We start from the raw sequence: 21,689 nt of genomic DNA, 5'->3' as shown, positions 1-21,689 counted from the left end.
TTAATAAGCCTCATATAAAAATATTTTTCTTTTAAGTAACATTTCATTAGGTCATCGATTGAAAAAAGAGACTAACAAAAATATTCACGAGGTATATTTCTTTTGAATGGTCATAAATTTTGCTCAAAATCAAGGAAGAACTCAAAAATAAAAATACAAAAAAGCTCCATATGATGTTGATTATTGATTATGGCCCCAAACCAAAATATCAAAAAATTTTTCGCTTTTATCATAAAGCTAATCTTCATTCTGCAGACTGCAAAAAGGTTGACTTCATAGTAACTTTTTTTCCAGCAATAATATCAAAGCTCTGTCATTAAAAGGATCTTTGAGGTTTTATTGGCCTGCTTCTACTGAGTATTTTACTTCTCCGGAGGCAAACAGGCACATTTTACCTTCAGAAACGGCTCCTGAAATATTAACGGAGGGACTTCACTCCCCAGTGGTGATAGCTCTATTTGGTTGAAAGTAAAAGGGAGTTTTACCCTCGAGAACAAAAATAAGTGGTCTCATTCTCCCGTCTCAGAACTCAGAGAAGCCCAGAGCTCTCAGAGGAGCTGCTCCAAGTGTTTCCAGGCAGCAGAACATGGCAGAGAATCAGAGACATTTGGTGAGTCGTTTCCAGAGTGATGTTGATGCTTTTAGGATGACATTTATGTCATTTTGAGAAGTAAATGTTTAGAATCAAATATAAAAATGTATCATCTATCAGGGACATTAAAAAACCCCACAAAACTCCCAAGATTGTATCGGGGACTTTGTTATGGTCAAAACTCATCTGTTGTGTGTGCAAATTAACGTTGTGATCCTCCAGAGCTCTCCCAAAATCACTTCCAGTTTTGGATAAAGCTGTCTTAACTCAATAATTTATGTAACCCTCCATGGAGGAGTTGGGGGAGGAAGAAGCACAGGTAAGGATCTGGATATAAGTCTAATATATCTAAAAAAAAAGATTAAGAGTAAAATTAGATCAGGGAATGAATTTCCCTTTTTTCCTCTAACGAATATGCTTCAACATAGGGCTAAGGTAGTGAGACTTGGGTTTATGGGGTTGCTGTTTGTAAAGCACAATTAACTTCCATTAAAATAAAAAATCTTCAAAAACCAGGAGAAACTTCAATGGACATTTATACTTAAATGTTCAGTCTATCCAACTGGTATTCAACTGTTTAACCTTATGCCACACACAACAACAAAAGTAGCACCTTGAATAATCTCTTAGCATATTTTCTCTTTTTCAGTGTAAGTGTGCAATACTTTACACCACTTGAGTAGGTAAAGAAAATAAAAAGCAAAATTTACAACTGAGTATTGCAATGTAAAGCTTATCTTAATCCTTAGATAACTCCTTTATGAAATTAGTAATATTTTTGGCAGTGTGAATGATCACTGCTTTCATCAGCTTGGATGGTCATAACTGTGGTCAAAAATGGAGCAACCTGGGGCCTGCCCGGTGGTGCAGCAGTTAAGTTCACATGTTCCACTTCTGCAGCCCAGGGTACACCAGATTGGATCCTGGGTGCCAACATGGCACCGCTTGGCAAGCCATGCTGTGGTAGGTGTCCCACATATAAAGTCAAGGAAAATGGGCATGGATGTTTGCTCAGGGCTAGTCTTCCTCAGCAAAAAAGAGGAGGATTGGCAGCAGTTAGCTCAGGGCTAATCTTCCTCAAAAAAAAAAAAAAATGGAGCAATCCATTCTTATCATAAATAATAATAATAAAGAGGGCAAAAGGAAGCTTTTGGAGGTGATGGATATGTTTATGGCATAGATTGTGATGACGGTTTCACAGATGTATACTTATTTCCAAACTCATCAAGTTGTACATGCCAAATACATCCAGCTTTTTGTATGGCAATCATACCTCAATAAAGTGGTTTTAAAAAATAAATAGAGTAACACAGAATCTTGATTTTAAAATATTTTGGAAAAAAAACAAAAACGCAAAACTCTTCATATGATGCTTCAACTGGAAATGGGCCAGGCCATAATGATTCCCTTTCATTAACTGAGATTTTAATTTGTTTTCTAGACTTTGGTGAGGGACACATGTCAGCCTCAGAGCTGGAGGAAAGGTGACTCGAAAGGGATTTTGTTACTGGGTAGCAAGCCCTCTCCTTTGATGACTTGGCCATAGTTAAAACATTTAGCTCAGCAGGATTTCTAATCAGAGTGTTCAGGTCATCAAAAGTCTAATTACAAAAAATAAAATAAATCCAGAAAAGAGGCAAATAGTACAAACTAAACAAGAGGAAAATGACAACTCCCAGCTAATTCTGTAGATAGTGAAAGTCTTTCTCTTTACCTCTCTCTCACAATTTTCAGAATCATGATACTTACTTGATTCGTATACTTAGATTATTAAAGCAACACAATGGAATCTGGCATTTTAAGAATATTCTAACTGTATAGTTAAAATAAACACTAATCAAAAAGTATTCTGCCTAATCTTCTATTAAGTAGAGACTCCAGACCATCATGTTTCCTTTACTCTAGCATTTCAGTGGCAACAGCTCATTAATTGGGATTTTACTTTGTGTGTTTTCCTCCTCCTTATATTTTTAACTTTGCTTTCCTAGGGGATATCTGCTGAGTCTTTGGTGTCCCTTTGACTCAACGCTGTGAGACTCAACCCTGTGAGTTTGGGGCCAGAAGCCCCAAACTAGTGGAGGAGAGGATTAGGAGAGTCCTAGAAGCAACAGGTCCCTCTGTCTTACTCCCTCACAGAACCCAAGAAAGTGACAGCACTGAAGGGGAAGGGAGTCCTAAGAAACAGGCAGACACTGTGAGCTTGAATTATGCCTGCGCAGTAGAGACCCGAGTGGGTTAAAGACTGGGGACCCTCTCACGAGGCCTTCACACAGCAGCCGGCATGGTGCGAGAGAGAAGGGCAACCTCCAAATGTCTCAAGTTGATTTTTCCACTCCTTGTTGAGTCGATCCTCAGCCATATTTAATTTGAATTTTTTTTTAATTAAAGCAATCTTTCTTGCACCCAATTATTGTGGTAAAGTAAAATTCTTACCTGATACACAATTTGTTAAGATTTACGTCAACTACGGTGTTTTAAAGAACTTGGGGTTACTTCTGATTACAGGTTAATTTTCCATTGGATTAAAAAAAGCTTTCTACCCAGTGCTGTAGCTTGCTGGTGTGCATATCTTGTATTTTCTTTTCCTTGATTTTCTTTACAAATTTCTGTTTGAGAATTTATGCCTAGAGCTAACTCTCTCTTTATCTTATCAGTTCATCTGATCTCAATCCTAAAAGTATACCCAGATCTGGATGAGAAAACATCTTCTAATTAATTAGGAATTTCCTTTTTTTTGCATCAAGACTTCTTCAAACACTTATATCTTCATTTCTAATTCTTTGGGCTTCAAAGAACTGTCAGAAGCCCTGTTTGATGGTTTTCAAGATGAAAAGGAGAAGACATGAAACCAAGGCAAGTTGGCTGAACTAATAAAGTCCCTCCCTCTGCTTCTTTCGTTATGATTACGATTTCTACAATTACTTTCTGGGCTTTTTTCTAGAAGAAAAAAGATTTCAAAGATATTTCTACATTTGAAGGATAATATTCTACATCTTTCTTTATCAAAATATACAGAATAATTTAAAACCTATCCTCCCCGCTCAGAAGTAGAAACTAAAAGAGCTGAGGGATGTGATGTTGAATGGGAAAAAAAAAAATGAGGAAAAAGGGAAAAAAGAGGAGGGTGAGAATTATTGAAAAGTAAAAAGGAGAGAGAGAGTGAAGGAATTTGGAAAGAGAGACAGTGATGGGAATAGACTTTCCACTAAGGAAACAGTAATTGTGAGCCACAACTTCATGTACTAGGTCCTTCCCTACCCGCCAAGAAAGGGTTGGAGGGAGGATGTATTCAATTAAAGGACACTGAGCATATGCTTAGACACAGCGACTTCGACAACAGGACCATGATGTTAAGAATATTGGTGGCATGCTTTTAGCTTGAACGACTGCTCTTGAGATGTTCATACTGATCATATGTGAAGGAGCAGCTTCTCAACACCCAGGTTCAACATCCTCATGAAAAGCCAGCCAGATTCTCAGTTGCTCAGATGCTTTGATGCTCAACATCTTGACATAGTGGCAGTAGTTTGACCTACCTGGCTGCAATCCGGCCAAGCTCTAGCAAACAGAGACACACTTCTCTGGGTTGCTTGTGGAGGACTGAAAGACAAGACAGGAGTGGACACCTTTACAATGGAAGGGATTGTAAAGCAGCTTAGTGGCGAACAGGCTTGCCAAGGACCCCTCGTCCCTCATGCTCCCAGTAAATGAACTAGTCCTCGTTCTGACATTCACAGAAACCATCCTATCCCACAGTACACTCGGCTCTACTAAAATCTGAAAGCAGCTTTCCAAACTCTTTGCCCAACCTCCCTACCAAAAGCCATGAGTCTCAGGGAATCGCACCCTGAAAACATTTTCTTTAATTAGTTAATATCAGTAAGTCAACACTAGAAACATACATAGCTGTCATTATGAGATAAATAGTTCACAGATATTTAAAACACACAGTGCACAGAGACTATGGAGCAAAGACTGGCCTTTTCAAAATCCTGAGTCTACCTTCACCAGTGATTTTAGCAGAAATAATGCAATGAATAAGGATAAATATTACACACCACAGTCCTTCGTTACCCTCCAAACAATGATGACAAGTGACACTGAAACTTGATGTCCTCTTCTAATCAAATCTAGTTAAATGATACTTTAGAAAGAAACACTTTCAACTGACTGGATTTTGTAAATGTGTACCAACGTAAAGCCTTGGCCAATTTTGCTCATAAAATGAGCAAATTAGAAGACTGTTCTTTGCATTGATATTTCTATTCTAATAAAATCTGATTACTTAATAAATCTGCTTTACCAATTGCTTTCCCATACTCGCATTGGTTGAGCCTACCAGAGGAGTACGGCCTGCTTATACTGCTCTCTTTTTTAAACAAGAGAATTTTTTAAATGTTATTATATACAGCACTTAATAAAGACAACAAATATTGGAAAAAAATATTGCATTGAGAATGGTCTTTACATGGACAAAATAGCCTGATAAGAGAAAATACTAGCTTATTGATAAATTTGAAGGAAAATAGCAATATTGCTTTAATTATTAAACAGAGAGTTTCATAATAATTCAAATTCCCAGCATTATTCTATTCCCTTAACATAAACATCAATTCCTTCTCTCCACAGCTTATGGTAGTGGCAATATTTGGTTCACTAATACAAGAATGGAATCGGTTGGGTGTGCTGAATGGAAAAATACATTTACTTGGATTGTAAAAGTATATGATTTCACTTGCCTTTAAACAGGCACAAATTTACTAGCTTGTTATAAAATGTCACATTCAAAACTTTTAAAATAAGTTTTAATCCCATCAGCAATGCTCATTAAAATAGAATTGATTATGGGAAATCCAAATAACAGAACAATTCCATTCTTGGTAACATAAATTTTAGTTTCAGCTGACCCTTAGTGAATGGCCACAAAACTCTAACTGGGGAAGCCTAAAATTACTTCTAATTAAAGGAGCTTAAAATAAAGATATTTACCACCTCCAGTTTCAAATGCACCACTAGTTGACTCTGGCTAGACTGACCCAAACTTCACAATTTTTGACACATAAAATCAACTTCATGCAAAATAACGTGTGGACTGTAATATCACATAATTTCAAACAAAGAACAATAACAAACAGCACAAAACAGAAGCAAACAAATGAAAATCAACCTTCCTGTCTAGAAAATCAATTTCTTTGGACTGAGACTTTTTAAAAAATTTTGTCCACGGTACAAAATAACAAACAGGAGTTTTGAGTGGGGAAAAAAGAATACAAAACAGCTGTGGAGGGGAACATTTTTAAGGCCCTGCTAATACCCTCATCTCAGCAAAAGCCGTGTGAAGCAAGTGGTGAAAGCTCCAGAAGACTTGGAATCAGTCCTATGCATTTATTGACGGAAATAGTGTCAAAATATGAAAATTATCAGTGAACTGACCAAACTGTGTCAATGTGCAGTCAACAACCAACTATAAAAATACTTGGCCCAATTATTGCGCTTCCTTAACCAACTTACTGTACATATTTTGAGGACTATATAAGCATTCGAAGTAAATAGACAAATCTTATGGAAATTAAATTCATTCGGAAGAAAAACAACAGTGTGGGTAATATAAGAGAGACAATGTGACATGTAGGATGCATTGCAATCATGTATTTCTTCCCTTCCTCAGTAGAGCCACCAATGTAAAACAGCTTCTGCATGCAAAACCCGAATGTCAAATCCACCGTGGACGCACAAGAAAATCAATTTGGTAAACTGAAAAGTAACTGCACAATTCTCCATTTTATATCCTTAACAGAATCAGCCCATAAAATTTAAGACAAATAAACCTCTTCCTCAGCATCATTTCTTAGGAAAATGCTAACAGAAAGATAATGTTTTACTCCCCAGTTTTCTTGGAAATATTATTTTGCATAAAGCAATAATATTGCTTCAAAACACACCTTTAATATTGTCTCACATGTTAATGGTTTTTTTAACATTGGGTATATCATGCCTGGCCCATAAAAAAAAATCAATGTTTGATGACTAGTAAGCAGTGAATGAGATAAATCTGTAGAGTGCATAACCTAGTACACTGCCTAGGACACAGTAATTACTCAGTAAGTGTTACACCTCAAAATATCGAGGAGGATGACAGTTATGTGGTGACGGCAAGTGATCGTGACAATGAGCAAACTGAATAAAGACTAACGTCTTACATAGCATCTTTAGAAGAGGCAAGAGTTTAAATTATGCAAATGTTTATTTAATTGTAAGGCAAACATTCTTACCTTATTGCTATAAAATTACAGTCGAGTCTTTAAGGAGTGTCTACATTGTACCAAAGAGGGGACTCTGTCTGGTTTTTTTTCACTCAGGCAAGTTCTGAAGCAAAGTTAACAAATGGAAAGAATATAGTGGCCCTGGGATTCGAGCCACAAAGATCTGGTGTGAGTGTGAGCGCTAACATTCACTAGTTGTGTTACTGGGGGAGTTTATTCTAGAAAATCTCAGTTTTCTGAGGGGAAAACACTAGTGTGTACCTTGCAATACTTTTTTGAAGATTAAACAAAGTAATATTTATTGTTATTCTTAGCACAACACTTAATACATAGGAAAGACTTGCCCAAGGTTAGTTTTCTTTATTATTATTTTTATTCTCATTGTTATAAATTATTTGCTTAAAGATTATCTTCATTTGGCTTAGTCAACATTAATTCACTTATTTTTTCTCCGATAAGCATTTTTTTGTGTGCACCTATTATGTGTCAGTCACTATCCAAAGCAGGAAGAAACTTCAGAATAAAAACATATTACTATTGGTAGACATGTATAATTTAAAGTGGTCCTATTATAATGAGTATACGTATTTTGAATATTTTATCATGCATGTTATTTTAGAGATCGTTAATCCTAAATTTAATCAAATTTCAGGTTAAGTGGCCCAGCTTGGCCAGCATCTGTAGACAGACACAGAGCAGGTATCCAAGAGCTATTACGAGTTTGTGCTTAGCATAGATCTTAGGTAACAATTACGTTAGGACACATCATTTTGTGAAACACCAAACATCTTAACATTAATTTTCCTCTGTCTCTGAGAATAAAGTAATTTCGATGAGCCCATTTTCAATAAATCACCTAAATTGACTATTTTGTACGTTTTACAAGAACAAATAACTGAATGCATGTCTTTGTCAGGATGGTTAGAAAGACAACTTTCAGTACATTGTGTTTGAACTAAAGTATTTGTATTGAGTCATATGTACCACTCATTTTAAACACATTTACTGGTTTATCTTTCCATAAAAATAAAGAAACTTCCACTTCCACTGAAGTCTACAGTAGGAACCACTTTTTCACTCTATCATTGTAACATTGATATGGTCTTTTGCTTTGAGTTAGGAGAAGAAGAGGGAATCACTGTTGCTTTCTTTCCTCTGAACAAATTCTCTGTAAAGCAAATAAGTTCTCTAGTCAATGGCAATTATTATGCAAAAGAGTTTATCATTGGAGGCTTCTTTTTAAATAATCAAAAGCATTTCAAATAAAAGTATAATGCAGAACACCTCTGGGAAATGTATCACAGATCCTTATTCAAAAATATGCGGCAAGAGACTCAATCTTATAACCCAGATTCTGTAAAAATCTCCTGGGCATCAAATGTCAGATGGAATGCTGCTGGCTCCAGGAATAGAAAATGAGGCCTTCTGCTAGAGCAAGGGGTAGAGTTTCAATGCCACAGAATCTGCAAGGATAAAATGCATTAGACCATGAATATACAGTTTAGCTAAATATATTAAGTTTTAACAGATGGGCAAAGAAATGAAAGCCTGAAAAATTCTGTTGTCTATTTGGTGTCTATACATTAGGGACTACAATATTCATGTTGATTTTGAAGGAAACCGGTTTTTAGATTTATATTTAGGAAGAAAATTTGAAAAGATTAGATTTTTAGCTGAATATTGTTGACTTATGAAAATATCATAAATTAACAGCTGTCCACCTTCCCAGAGTAGAGAAAAGATTCTAATACTCCGAAAGAGTGGTACAGTAGAAGACACAGTAAACTACAAGTCAGGAGGGTTGGGTTCTAGTCCAGGCTGCATAATTTCCTCATCTCTCAAGTAGGCGTCTTGCCTCCCACTTGCTCTTCCTTAGGAGGTAGTTTTGTGGTTTTGAGCACTTGGTATATAGTAAGCATGCAATAGATGTTACTCCCTTGCTACTTAAGTGTGGTCCACAGACCAGCAGGATTGGCATCAGCTGGGGGCATGACCGAAATGCAAATTATTGGGTCCCACTCCAGACTTACCGATCAGAATCTATACTTAAACAAGCTCTCCAGGTGATGAGTATGCACATTAAAGTTTAGAAGCCCTCTATTAATCAATGCTATGATTATTACAATAAGTATAAGTTACAATTCCTATATCTATTTTCTTAAAAATATTCAAATGTGCCTTGATACATGAAGTATGCTCTATAAGTGTTTAGGATACCAGTGGTGATGGTGGTGATGATGATGAATGTAGGGAAATTAATCCCTGCTTTGGGTTAGCCTTTAATGGGGATTATGGGCAGTTCTCTCCTGCCAGGATTGATAAGGTACAAAAGATGCCTCCTAAGAAAGTGAAGGGATAGTCACAAACTGTTCCCTACGTCATGTCACTCCCAGTAAGACCCAGGCAGAAATCTGTGAGTTTAAAGGTAGGAGGCAATTAGGAATAGCACAGCAATTCAGGTGCCTGAGAACTTATCTGAGAGAGGTGAAAGAGAAGAAAAAGCAAATCACAAACTCATTAAGGCTGAGTGTGCGTGTATTGGAATTTCTCAGAATCACTATTCACATTTAAAATAGGATATGACATCCAGATAACTCACATAAACATGGAGAATTAATTCATAATCCCATCGGTAATGAAGATGTATAGAATAAAATGTAGTTAACTGCCTTTGCCACCAAGTCGAGAAACGTCCTGGAACAAGCAGGGCCCTTTCTTTCTCCAGACCTTATGTGAAATTAACAGAGTAAGTCACTATCACTCAGAACCCCAATAAGAGGCAAGAGTCTTTTCTAATTTGCTTTATAGTCATATATTTTTTCCTTTCACTTGAAATAATCATATGAATTCCTAAAATTAACTCAAATAAAGCCTAACTTCCTGTAATACAGGGGCATTATCTTTAGAGGTAAAGAAAGCTGAATTCAAATCCTAGCTGGGCCTTTGAGAAGCTGAGTAACATTGGACAAGTTATTTAATTCTCTAGGTCCCAGCATTCTCGTTTACAAAATGATGGTTGTTGGGAGAGCGGATACGATAGCGCGTGTGCACTGCTTAGCCACCATTATTGAGCATGTAGCTATTACTATTGAATATTGTACAGTGAAAATTTGATTCTGCAAAAGCTAGAAAGCTGTCCACTTTCCCAATTCGACCCTGACTCCATCGAGTCCTGATACACCAATCCTCCAGGGAGATATTTATTTCTCTCAATCAGATTCCATGCTATTCTCCCTTACATTTTCTCTGGAATAGGGCAAATGGCTAGATTTGGAAAGAGTTTCTGAGTTCAAAAATAAAAAGTGAATTAAGATGCTAATAAAGTAGGTACTTTATAAGAACAGGTGTTAAAAAATCCAAAGTCTAAAATAGATTGCTCCTGGGAAGGGAAGAAAGTGAATATAACTAATGCAGGGCTGACTGGGTGTCCTGAATTGTTTTCCTGCATTCATACTAATAAAAGCAATGTAGCTTTTCCTACAGAAATACTCTTATAGTCCTCAATATAGACAACAGCGACGAGGGAGGATTTATCAAACACCGGAAGGCAGGCATAGATTGTTCTTCTGATGCAACAGGTATAAAACGGAAAACGTTAATGTTTAAAAATCCACACACAATCTTTTTCACTTTTGTGCAGCAAGATCAAACCGAGACTGCAGGTGGGTCAGTGCCTGGCCAGCGTTCAACAGAACACAGGATTTGTAAAACTGCTCACCGAGTCATGCATCAAAAGAAGGCAGGGCCACACAGCAAAGACAAACACAGAACATAAAAATAAAACACACATCACACACATTTGCATGCTAGCACAGCAGAGAGCAAACCCTTTTCTTGCTGAGTAGCTTCTTTCTCAGAGAAATAGGCGAAGAATAGTCACTGGCCTCCAAATCCTATAATCATCCAATAACATAGTGATGTTGACACAATTACGGCAAGCAAAAAACTATGCATTTTTTAAGTATTTCCCCCCATCCTTTTTTTCCCCATTTCCCAGGTCACCAGAATGCATACAAATAAAGCAAAATAAACAAGGCTCTGGGAAAAGAAACTAAACTAACTTGACAATTTCTAAAGTCATGTGCTAAAGTAAATTTCAAATAAAAAATTCTCCACACAAGAAGATCACTAATTTAAGAAAACACCTTCTTACTTAAAATATCTTATAAAAAATTCATATAAGAGAATACATTTTAGGACTCATAACTTAAAACTTTTTGAGCTTGAAAATAAATTATAGATTTCTGGTCTTAATTTGAATAATAAAAATGAGTCATATCAAAATATTCACCATTATTTTAGAAACGGTGGTTAAAGTATCTAACATTTGAAAATTTATTACATTTACTGTAAGGAAGAATGTTGATTAATATAGTCTAATAACTGTCACATCTCTGTCACACTGAAAACAGAAATGCTTTCATACCTAGAAGCTTCTAAACATTTTTTTCTTTATTCTACAATTAAAAGTAAAGTTCAGTTCTTTTAAAATAATTATTGGGGGAATATTTTATCTTTAGAATGATAAACTACATACTTTTAAATTCGAGAAAACATTCATGTTCATCTTTTTAACCTAAAGCACAACCCTACATATTTCTAAGGAATCCAGTGAAACCAATTATTAATCTTAATAAATCAGAGACATGAAAAGGAAAACATCCACTCCCTGTACATGACAGCATGGTTTGAACAGTGGGGGTTGCAGGTGAGCATCACACGTGGGCCCAGAAGGTGAAAGTATGCTCCACAAAGCACACAAGGACCTATGTCCTCTGTTCCTATAGCAGGATACAATTCTGTAGTCACTGGACATGTCAGTTTAACCTCAACAGTGCGAAACTGCCCTCGTAATACACTGATGTCTAAAATTGTATGTCAATAAATAATTCTCTATGCAAATTGGCTCACATTGTATCTTAATATAATTAAAATTAACTGTTCATGTTTCAGATTACATGCCATACCTGTTTATTGTCTCATGTGTGTTAATAGGCAACTGAAGAAGAAAATGCTATCATTTACAATGCAATTACTATTTATCTTACTTTCAAATTCTGAATATAGTTTACTGTTATTTACTAGATATAAATGCTTGATCTCCTGTTCATAGTAATCATAATTTTCCAATATCCTTAAATAGTCTCAAAAATATTATGAATATTATTTTTGGTTGGCATCTATGGATAACTATAGTTTATTTAAGCTACCACCAAATGTCATAGATTCAGTCCATTTCCATTTTTTTACTCTTGTAAAAAAAACGTTTCAATGGACATTCTAGTGCCTATCTCTATATAGTTCTTTCAAATGAACTTTTAGAAATAGGACAACTTGAGAAAAAGATATGAACACTCTCAGGTCTCTGATACATAATGTCAAATTGCCCTCCAAGAAGGCATACCAACTTCCAGTTTTCTTCAGCAACATATAGAAGATCCTGTTTTCTTATGTACTTAACACTAAATACACAATTTTCTTAATCTTTGCTAATTTTCCAGAGGTTTTTTTTGCATTTACCTTATTACTAAGATGCCTAACAGTTTTATATCTTTATTGGATTCTTTGAGTCTTTTATAAATATGCTATTGAAGATATTTATCCATTTTTCTATTGGGTCATTTTCAAGACACTCCTCAGGATATTAGTGAACTTATGATCTAAGAACAGACATTTTCACAGAGGAAAAACATCTCTCAAGAATGTTATAGAAGATAAACTGCAGGTTATACTCTGTGTGTGATTGCATCCTACGGCATAGAAAGTTATCTGCCAAGAATCAAAAAGACAAGAAGCATGAGAGAAGCATATGGAATAAGCTGCCGTCCACACTCTGCAGTTAATCCCTGGCATACCTTCCCCACCCACGGAGATTTCTTGTCATTAGCTGTTGTGGAAAGAGAACAGGTTGAGTGAGCTGTGAATCCAGACCTTCTTGCAAATAATTGCACCAAAAAGCACCACAACAGAGGGCAGCAGATCAGTTGCTGTGAAGATAAGAATGCTTTATGCAGGCAGAGATCTTTGAACAGCTAAAGACAGAAGCCTCTTGATACACACTCGGGACAGTGATCTACTTTATCATTCATTCAGACAGATTTTTCCCCTTCATCAGGGCATCTTTTCATTTTATTTGCTGTTCAAAACACTGGGACACAAAGGATGCTCTTCATCTTGTGCGCTACTGAAATGAAATCTTGAGGTAGGGAAAAAAGAAAAAACCCTTGCCCTAAATTCCCTTTCAAAAGTGAAGTGTGAAAAGACATCAAGCCGAGTACACAGTGTGATTGTTGTGAGAAAGTCAATTCTGGAAATGCAGGGTCCACGGCCATCAGCAGCGACTCAATCACTTCCTCACCCACAGGGGATAATAAGAAAACTCCAAGGAGAAAGGGCTCCACTTGGGGAAATGGAATTTCTCATTGTCCTTCCTCTTGATTAGCATTAACATCTATGGGCACAGCTGTTGCCTTTCTCTGAATAATCCTAAAGTCATTGCTATTATATTGGCTCCCTTCTTCTGTCTCCACAGGGCGTATTACACATCACCTCATGCCCTATTCTGAGCAGCAGAAATTTCAAATTTCTCTTTTCACTGAGCAGCAAACTAGAAAGCCTAACATTTGATTTAGTTTGGGATTGGCAGCATTAAAAATTATTTTTCAATTTTTATAGCCTTAAAAACCTGGTCCTATTAAACTTTCTTGGATATATAAATACATTTTAATTGCAAGGTGTAAGCTAAGTTATAACAAAGAAGATAATCAAAATCAAAGATGTTTTAACAAAATACTCAAGAGTTACTATATATATAAATTATTGTGGACTTTCCTTTTATAAAGTCAGCTTTTTTCAGACAAGGCAAAGAACTAGGCCATCTCAAAATACTTCTTGACATAACTTTATATGCTACATAAGAGTATGTATTTATATAACAGGATCATTATTATATAAGTTGCTTTAGGCTTTATTGTTTCAAGATAAAATGCACTCCTTATTACCTGAATGGTGTTTTAAAAAGCTATCCGAGCTTCTTGGATTCCAACTGAAAGTTTTATTACTTCAGCTAACGGAAGAACTCATGGACAGAGAGAAAATGCAGACAAGACCATATTTACATTTATAGCTCCTAGTAATCCGCTTGGCCTATGATAGTCACTGAAACCCTGTTAATGAAACCCTGTACAATGAACAGATAAACAATAAAGCACCTTCCCCATGTGGCAGTTCTTTAGCAATGCAGGGGCACTCCAGAATCATAAATCATGATATAATTTGTCCAGAATTATAAATCATGATGTTATTTGTCCACACATTAAGAGCGAACATTCATTAGATCTTTCAAGAGTTTTTTTAGCAAATAATTCCTCCACACTCGTTCCTATAATCCTCCACTCCCCTAGTTTCCTATAAATCTGAAAGTTAAAGTCTATTTGTAAAATTAGTGCCGGACTAAAAAAGAGGTCCATCCAACGCATACATCTTCCATCAAGCTTGTTTTACTTTGACGTGAGGAAATGGCAAGGCCACTCAAAGCCCATTTGCATGAGGAGCATTCCAGGAGCACACTATTGCATATCGAATGCTACTGGGCAATTATTCTGGTTTATTTTTATTTCCGGGATAAAATGTTCTCCTAGTCTAAATTCATGTAATTCTCTTCTCTGCTGAGAGAATTCTCAGAAATTTGATGACAATCTTTGCAATATCACATCAACTCCTCTTGGTACAAATACACATTTCCTTAAGCATATAAAATGAGTAAGATTTGAGCTCTTACCATCAATTTCCTAGGTGCGGCAGGGAAATATTGCTTTCTGAGGCCTGGGGCAGAGGGCATTCTGACTGTTTGGAAGGCAATTTGTATACTTGTTCTCTCTGAAGGATGCTCAGCTTACTTTGGTGTTAATATTTGGTGTTATCTGATTTTGTGAATTGATTTTTTTAAAGCCTCAGGCAAAAGAACCAAAGCTTTTTTCCTCCCCCTAGATTCCTCCTCTCTTTACTCGGTTCTAGTTCATTAGAATGGGTCTGTAATTTCAATATTCTCCACACTAGAGCTGTCCTGGAGTGGTGTCTCTGTGGAAGATCTGAACCTTTAATGGTAGGGTATCAAATATGTCGACACACTGAACAGTGTATGTTTTTTCCCAAGGAAACACAAAAGCTCCTTCTATGGCCTGGAAGTGGCTTTGCCAAAATTCAATCACAAAATAAAACAAGACCGAAAACCACAATTATCTGGTCAGGCCTAGGCACTGGGTGTCTGTCTTTTATTTCATCATTTTCAAGTATCCCACTCTCCTGCCTGCTTGCCTGATTTTGAACTGACTAAAAAATAGATAAATACATACATAAACAAGCCAGTTTCAACAAAGATAAGTCTATGGAAGACAGTGCTTTCATACTTTTATAGAGGTGAAAAGACACTGGTGCTCTTGATGGCTGGCAAGAGCATAGGTAGCCACTCTCCAGTCCAGGTTGGAGCCTGGTGGTAAAATTGAACCCTATGTCCCAATTCTGCACTGTATATACTTGTTTTTAGCTTGGAAAGAATTGTGCTCCTCATGTTCCTATTCCTCCACGCACAAGGTGACCGATCGTAAGACAGAATGCATTTTTCTGCCTTCAAAGTCAAGTTTACAACAAACTACACATTTTTTAAAGTTAATCTGCAAAATGACATCACACACAAAAGTTAGTTCTGACAGTCAGACTGGCAAAAACAAAATAATATTTTATCAGCTAAAATTCTGAAGAAAATACCTACCCAAACCTTCCGATTCAAACAGACATGTCTCATCTACCCCTAAGTCCCGGCACCAGGATAAGAAATTCGCCGTATTGTCTCGGGCGAAAAAGGATCCTGAGGGTGCGCTGGCTTTGCATGGAATCTTCTTCAAGGGCAGACTCTGAAAAACAGAGAAATCACAGTCTGATGGAATATCCGGCAAAGTCATCACAGTGACCCATTAAATATACATTTACGCTTTCAACAAAATGCTTTCGAAAGACCTCATGTCCATAAATATGTTTGTGAAGAACTACAGAAAAGGAAGTGAAATGCAAATGAAGCTTACCTGGCACTAAGAGCCTACGAAAATCTATGCCTGTAAACATAGCCTCACCTTTTCAGTATCTGTAGTAAAGATGCCTAAGTCCCTTCCTTGGTTCAGATTGCCTCTTTTCTTTCTTTGTTATTTTTTTTTTTTAAAGATTTTATTTTTTCCTTTTTCTTCCCGAAGCCCCCCGGTACATAGTTGTATATTCTTCGTTGTGGGTCCTTCTAGTTGTGGCATGTGGGATGCTGCCTCAGCGTGGTCTGATGAGCAGTGCCATGTCCGCGCCCAGGATTCGAACCAACGAAACACTGGGCCGCCGGCAGCGGAGCGCGCGGACTAAACCACTCGGCCACAGGGCCAGCACCTCTTTGTTATTTTTTTGGCCTTCTCTTTCATCTAAGTCTTGTATTAGTATTTCTCACAAAGTATTTAAAACTTATTTCTCATTTGTAAAAGAAGAATGAAACACAAATACAGTATATGAATATATATAATATACGTAACACACATACCTGCATTCTTATGTGCATACGTACACACACTATAAAAATTACACAAGAATCAGAAAGTCAGAAGAGAGCAGAATTATCTAACATCACAAGTCTCCATCATTAATACCAAGAAAGGGGAAATATTAAAAATCTTTTAACAATAATATTCTATGATCTTCCTTCTAGGCTATTTCCTTTTAAACATAGGCTATTGCTATATTATATAATATAAAAATAATTCTGGTCAGAATTCTGCTATCTGACCTTGAAACCTATTATTTACATCGTGCAGCAATTATCCCCTGGGATAAGAAAATGCATCAGATAAGGGAGGGTGTGAACTTTCTAAAAATTTCTCATAAAATAAAATAAAATTTTAGCCAGGAAATCTCCCTTGGCACCATACTGAGTATTCTAAAGAGATGTGTGTGTGTTTTCCTTTAACAGAATACAACCAGTTTCTATGGCATTCCTTGAAGTCGTAGAATGTGATTCTATGTGATGGGAAAGACTGAGCCAAGCATTTGGCTGATCTGGGCTACACAGAGCTTTGCCTCAAAGAGCAAAGAGATCAAGAGAGAAGAACTTCGTGATTTAATTCATAGACAGGATGTGTCCTCTATTAACTGTGAACCAGCAAATATAACCAAAATGTTGTCCATTGTTGAGCTCATTTACACCGATGGTTATAAAAACTGAAATTGTGGCCTAAGTGGGTTGGTGAAGTCCTGCTAACATCAGATTGTCACTAGACTTCTTCATGTCCAAGGGTTTTATGGCTACAAAGCTAAAACATCCAGTTACTACATCATTTAAAGGCTGTGTTTGTCCAACCGCAAAGATCCATCTCTTTGGTGCCGACTGAATTTGATTTAGGGTGGACATAATCACAGTTTTTGCATGAATAGACAATATTTATATAGATATATACTTTAGGCACTATAGATACATAAATCATGTATGGGGTTCCCTATATAGCAATACCCCCTTAACCAGTTTGGTTAAGTAATGGTCTTCAAAGAAATTCTTTCTTATATGCATTGTAAAAATAATCAGAAACAGCATAGTATAGTATCTCCTTTATAAAATATTCATTAACATCAATTAGTCAGTATTTATTAAAATTAAAATAGTATATCCTTAAATCTAGCAGTTCACTTCTAAGAATATAGCCTACAAATATAATAGCACTAGTGCTTAAAGTATATGTCTAAGTATATTTGTTGCAACAATGATGGAATAGAAAAAAATAGAAATAAGAACATGTCAAGAGATGGCTTTTGGAATAATATGCAGTATATAAATATAATGGAACTCTATGCAATCATTTAAAAAGAGTAAGAAAAAGGGTATGTATTGAATCATAAAGATTTTCAGTATATCCTATCAGGAAAGGCAAATAATTTGCGAACAGATACATATACCACAATTTCATTTTATGATGTGTATGTTTATACACATTTACTGGTATGTGTACATGTATATATACACACAATATAAATAGAAATATATAAAATTAAATTGCATTTAAACATCTTGTCTTATAAATATGAATACTTTATTTATTTATATAATGTTAATTTAGAAAAAATTCAAGAAGGATATGCATCAAATTGATAGTAATTACCTTTGAGGAAGGTGACTGATGCATAATCATTTACTTCTTATTTTACATAATTCCAAAACAAGTAGTAGGATTTTGGAGGACTTTTACATTTTATCAATATTTTCATATTAAATAATCAAATTAAGTGAATTGTCAGCCAAAACATAAAAAAAGAGGATTTGCTGAGAAAAAAATCTCCAAGAGGTGAGTCTATAAAGCTTTATATGACGTGAATAAGGCAAAGATCATCTTTAAGAAAAGAACATAAATAGATGCAAACACTGAGCCATTTTAAGATCCATCACCTCTATCCCTGGGTAGCAGAAAAAGACTTGCGAAACCACATCAAACCCACGAATGAGTCTGCACACGGGAACTATAGCCTAGGAACGGTAGAATATTCGACATAGCTAAGGGCATGCGAAAGGACGCAAGGTGGATGGTTTGTACAGCAACAAGGAATCCAATATCCATATTGCACTGGAGAAGCTACAGATTGATTTGATACTTGATCCACCAAGGGACACATTTTGAGAGAACACCCACAAGCAATAAGCCCTCACAAATCATTCAGTCTCCCCTTAAGAGCTTAAAGGACGAGCACTGAGCACACAAATGAAAATAACATTTTCCCCCTACAAGCTTGTGGTCCTTACAAAGTCATCTCCATACCATATACCAGAATCTAAGTATTTATTTAAAATTCATTCATATTGAAAGACATGAAAGTTATCTTCAAATAAAATGAAAGCTGATTATTGATATTGCACAACTTGGGAATTGCCAGTGCAGACGAATGCAGCGTAACACTCATCTGACAACTTGGCGTTGAAGTGATTTAAGGGGGATTTGTTTCTGTTCTGGAGCTGTTAGAGTCAGCGCTTCCATGTCAGCTGAAGACTGGGAAACTGCAAGCAATGTGAACGGAAGCTTCCAATATTCATCCAGACGAAACATTTTATCTGGTAAAATTTTAAAAAGTCATCCTCATTAGTCCAAATGACTAATGAACCCTTACACCCAGCGCCTATACAATCCATCACAGAGAACCAGAAGTAAGGATCTGTGCTCAGGGGCTGAGAGCAGTAGCACATAGCTTGTAGGATCCAATACTCTTCCCGGTTGCACACCAACCAAAAATCAAAGTGCCAAGGGTCTTCTCAGAGTTGCTGTGCTACTTTTAACTAAGAGTTTCAGAGCTTGTGTTTGACTTCACTTGAATTAAAGAACAAACGATTCAGTAATACCAGCACTCAATACCTTTGGAACTCAAAAATATTTTTGTCATATTTTACACAAAAATATTTATAAAATTCTGAAAACCTTAGCAATTATATCTCTTCCAGTTCTGTGATTTTTAAAAATCTGTTAACTTCTCTAGGTTTTCATGAAAATCCTAGGAAAAAAGCCAGCTCTAAATCTCTTCTTTAATATCAGGAAATAAAATAAAAACAAACTGATATATTGAATAAAATCAAATTTCACCTTGCCAAGGAAATCTCACAGAAGAGGTTTAGAATTGAAAACGTGAGTAATTATGGAAGTGAATACTTGAATAGCTGAAAACTTGACCACAGACATGGAGAAGAATACTCCAGATCTAAAGAACTGGGGATTCAAAAGAGTACCTTCACGTATCGTTTATCTGATGTATTGTCCACATTAGTTTTCCTTTTACTGCTCAACTCTCCAAAGAACTCCTACGGTATTTAAATTACATACTATCTTTAATTATTTACACATATGTTTGTGCAGACAATTCTGTTATATATTATGTCCTCCAAACCAGGTTGATGAATGCAAGAATGACTGGTAGACTTGACCGCTCAAACCAGATCATAATCAACATGAGGGCAGAAGCGAACGCTCTGTATTAGAGATTTTACATTCCCAAAGGACATGTTACCAGGGCCTGCAAAATTCGCGAGATTCATAGCATAACTATACAGAAAATGCTTCTCATGAATTAAGAAAAGCATAACCAAAAAATTTAAGTAACGCCTTCAAACTATTTTTGAAAGTTACTGAATACAGAATGTTGAGCAGAGAATAGTCACTAAACTGGACTGAGATTGGGTGGAAATTTAGGCTCACTTACTCACTAGCAAGAGCCACGCTACTGTACTCCAGCATCCATGGTGTGGGATTCAAAATTTTGTCTCAGCAAAATGAGAAATGACTATCAATAAACCACCGGGGTCGTGTGCAAGTAGTCAATAGCATGCATATTAACTTTTCTAATAGCAAGAGCCTAATGTTTCTTTTTATCTCTCAACCCAATCTTGGGATTAACCCAAGATATGTACTCATGGCCCCTAAAATACTTACAGATTGGATGATTAATGTACAAGAGAAGGTTGTGAATTCCAAAAGTGTCCTCCCCATTCCTTCAGGCTCCAACCAAGTTGGGTTACAATAAGAAGAAAATTTTAATTTACTTCTAAAGGTTTCTAATTCAATCCATTTCCTCTTATGTTAACCACTTGCTAGGGCTTTGGAGTCCAATTACCTGAGTTCAAACTCCGCTCTATCACCGTCTTGCCATGATACTTGGGGCAATTTACTTAATGCTTCTCTGCCTCAGTCTCCTCTTCTATTCGACGCATTTAGGAAAAAATGTATCTCGTTGGCTATGCATGTGTGAGTGTGAATTAAATAATGTAACTCAAGTGTAGAAGGCAGTGTTCAATAAAGGTTATTTACTATCACTGTCATCAATGCAAGTGAAAATATACTGAGTTACCAATGATTTCCTTCTCTCGTGTGTTCTTACAAACATTTCATTTTTTCGGCTATGGGTCCAAGAACTCCGAGAAAGATTGGCAAACAATTTACTTCTATCTTCACCAATTAAACTTCACTCTTAGAGTAGTTTTCCAATAGAACTTTCTGTAATGATGCAAATGTTCTGTATCTGTGCTACCCATTATAGTAACCACTGGTAACATATGGCTATTGAGCACTTGAACTATGGTGAGTGTGACTGGAGAACTAGTTTTTAAATTTTATTTCATTTTAATCAATTTAAATTTAAATAGCCACATGTGGCTTGTGGATATCGTATTAGACGGCCCATTAACAACAGGGAAAGCAAAGCCGTTATCTGGGGGTTTAAAGAGTCCAATACTCGACCACTTGACTAGTTTCCCTCGAACAAGTATTACCCTCATGTCTTTCAATTCCCCTCAAATCCAAGAGTTTCCAGATACAGTTATCGAGACACACAACTATGTTGATCATTTTCAGTTTACTTATATGCTGCAGAGTTCACATATGTTATTCCTAGTTATGGTGTCGTGGGTGTTACAGCTTTAAAAGAACAGTGGTGACTAATTCTATTTGTAATACTAAGAAAATCTACACTTAGAGACCCAGGATCTTATTTATCATTATACTGCCACATTGCCAAACCCAGTGCCTTACACATAAGCCACACTTACCGATTGTTTTCTGAACCATACGGTGGCTGCGAAAGGAAGGAATTAACATTGTAAGTGCCTACCATGCTCTAGGCACACAAAACTTACTTTCATATGGCTTATCCTATTTAATTCTCAAAAAATGACACCACGAATTGGGTAGGTAACAGTATCTCCATTTTCTGAGATGAAAAAACTGAGCTCATACAGAGTTCAAATCAAATCACTCAGTCTCTTACACCTACACAGTCCTAAC

The 21,689-nt window shown here is 36.3% G+C and overlaps 1 protein-coding gene across 11 annotated transcripts in view; it reads right to left on the bottom strand.

The window, feature by feature from the left end:
• The window catches only part of GAS2 (growth arrest specific 2), a 127,302-nt gene that overhangs the window by 63,201 nt on the left and 42,412 nt on the right, over window positions 1-21,689 (bottom strand). For all 11 annotated transcript variants that reach the window (XM_070273444.1, XM_023646178.2, XM_023646177.2 and 8 more), the window contains 2 exons: window positions 15,626-15,767; window positions 4,129-4,192 (listed from right to left, as the gene is read on the bottom strand). In XM_070273444.1, the coding sequence (XP_070129545.1) occupies window positions 4,129-4,192; window positions 15,626-15,767 (206 nt within the window). The remainder of the gene's footprint in view (window positions 1-4,128; window positions 4,193-15,625; window positions 15,768-21,689) is intronic.

This window comes from Equus caballus, chromosome 7 (genome assembly GCF_041296265.1).
Source record: "Equus caballus isolate H_3958 breed thoroughbred chromosome 7, TB-T2T, whole genome shotgun sequence".
Classification (NCBI taxonomy): domain Eukaryota; kingdom Metazoa; phylum Chordata; class Mammalia; order Perissodactyla; family Equidae; genus Equus; species Equus caballus.
The sequence above is the reverse complement of the archived record's forward strand: the minus strand, read 5'-3'. Positions and strand labels throughout refer to the sequence as shown.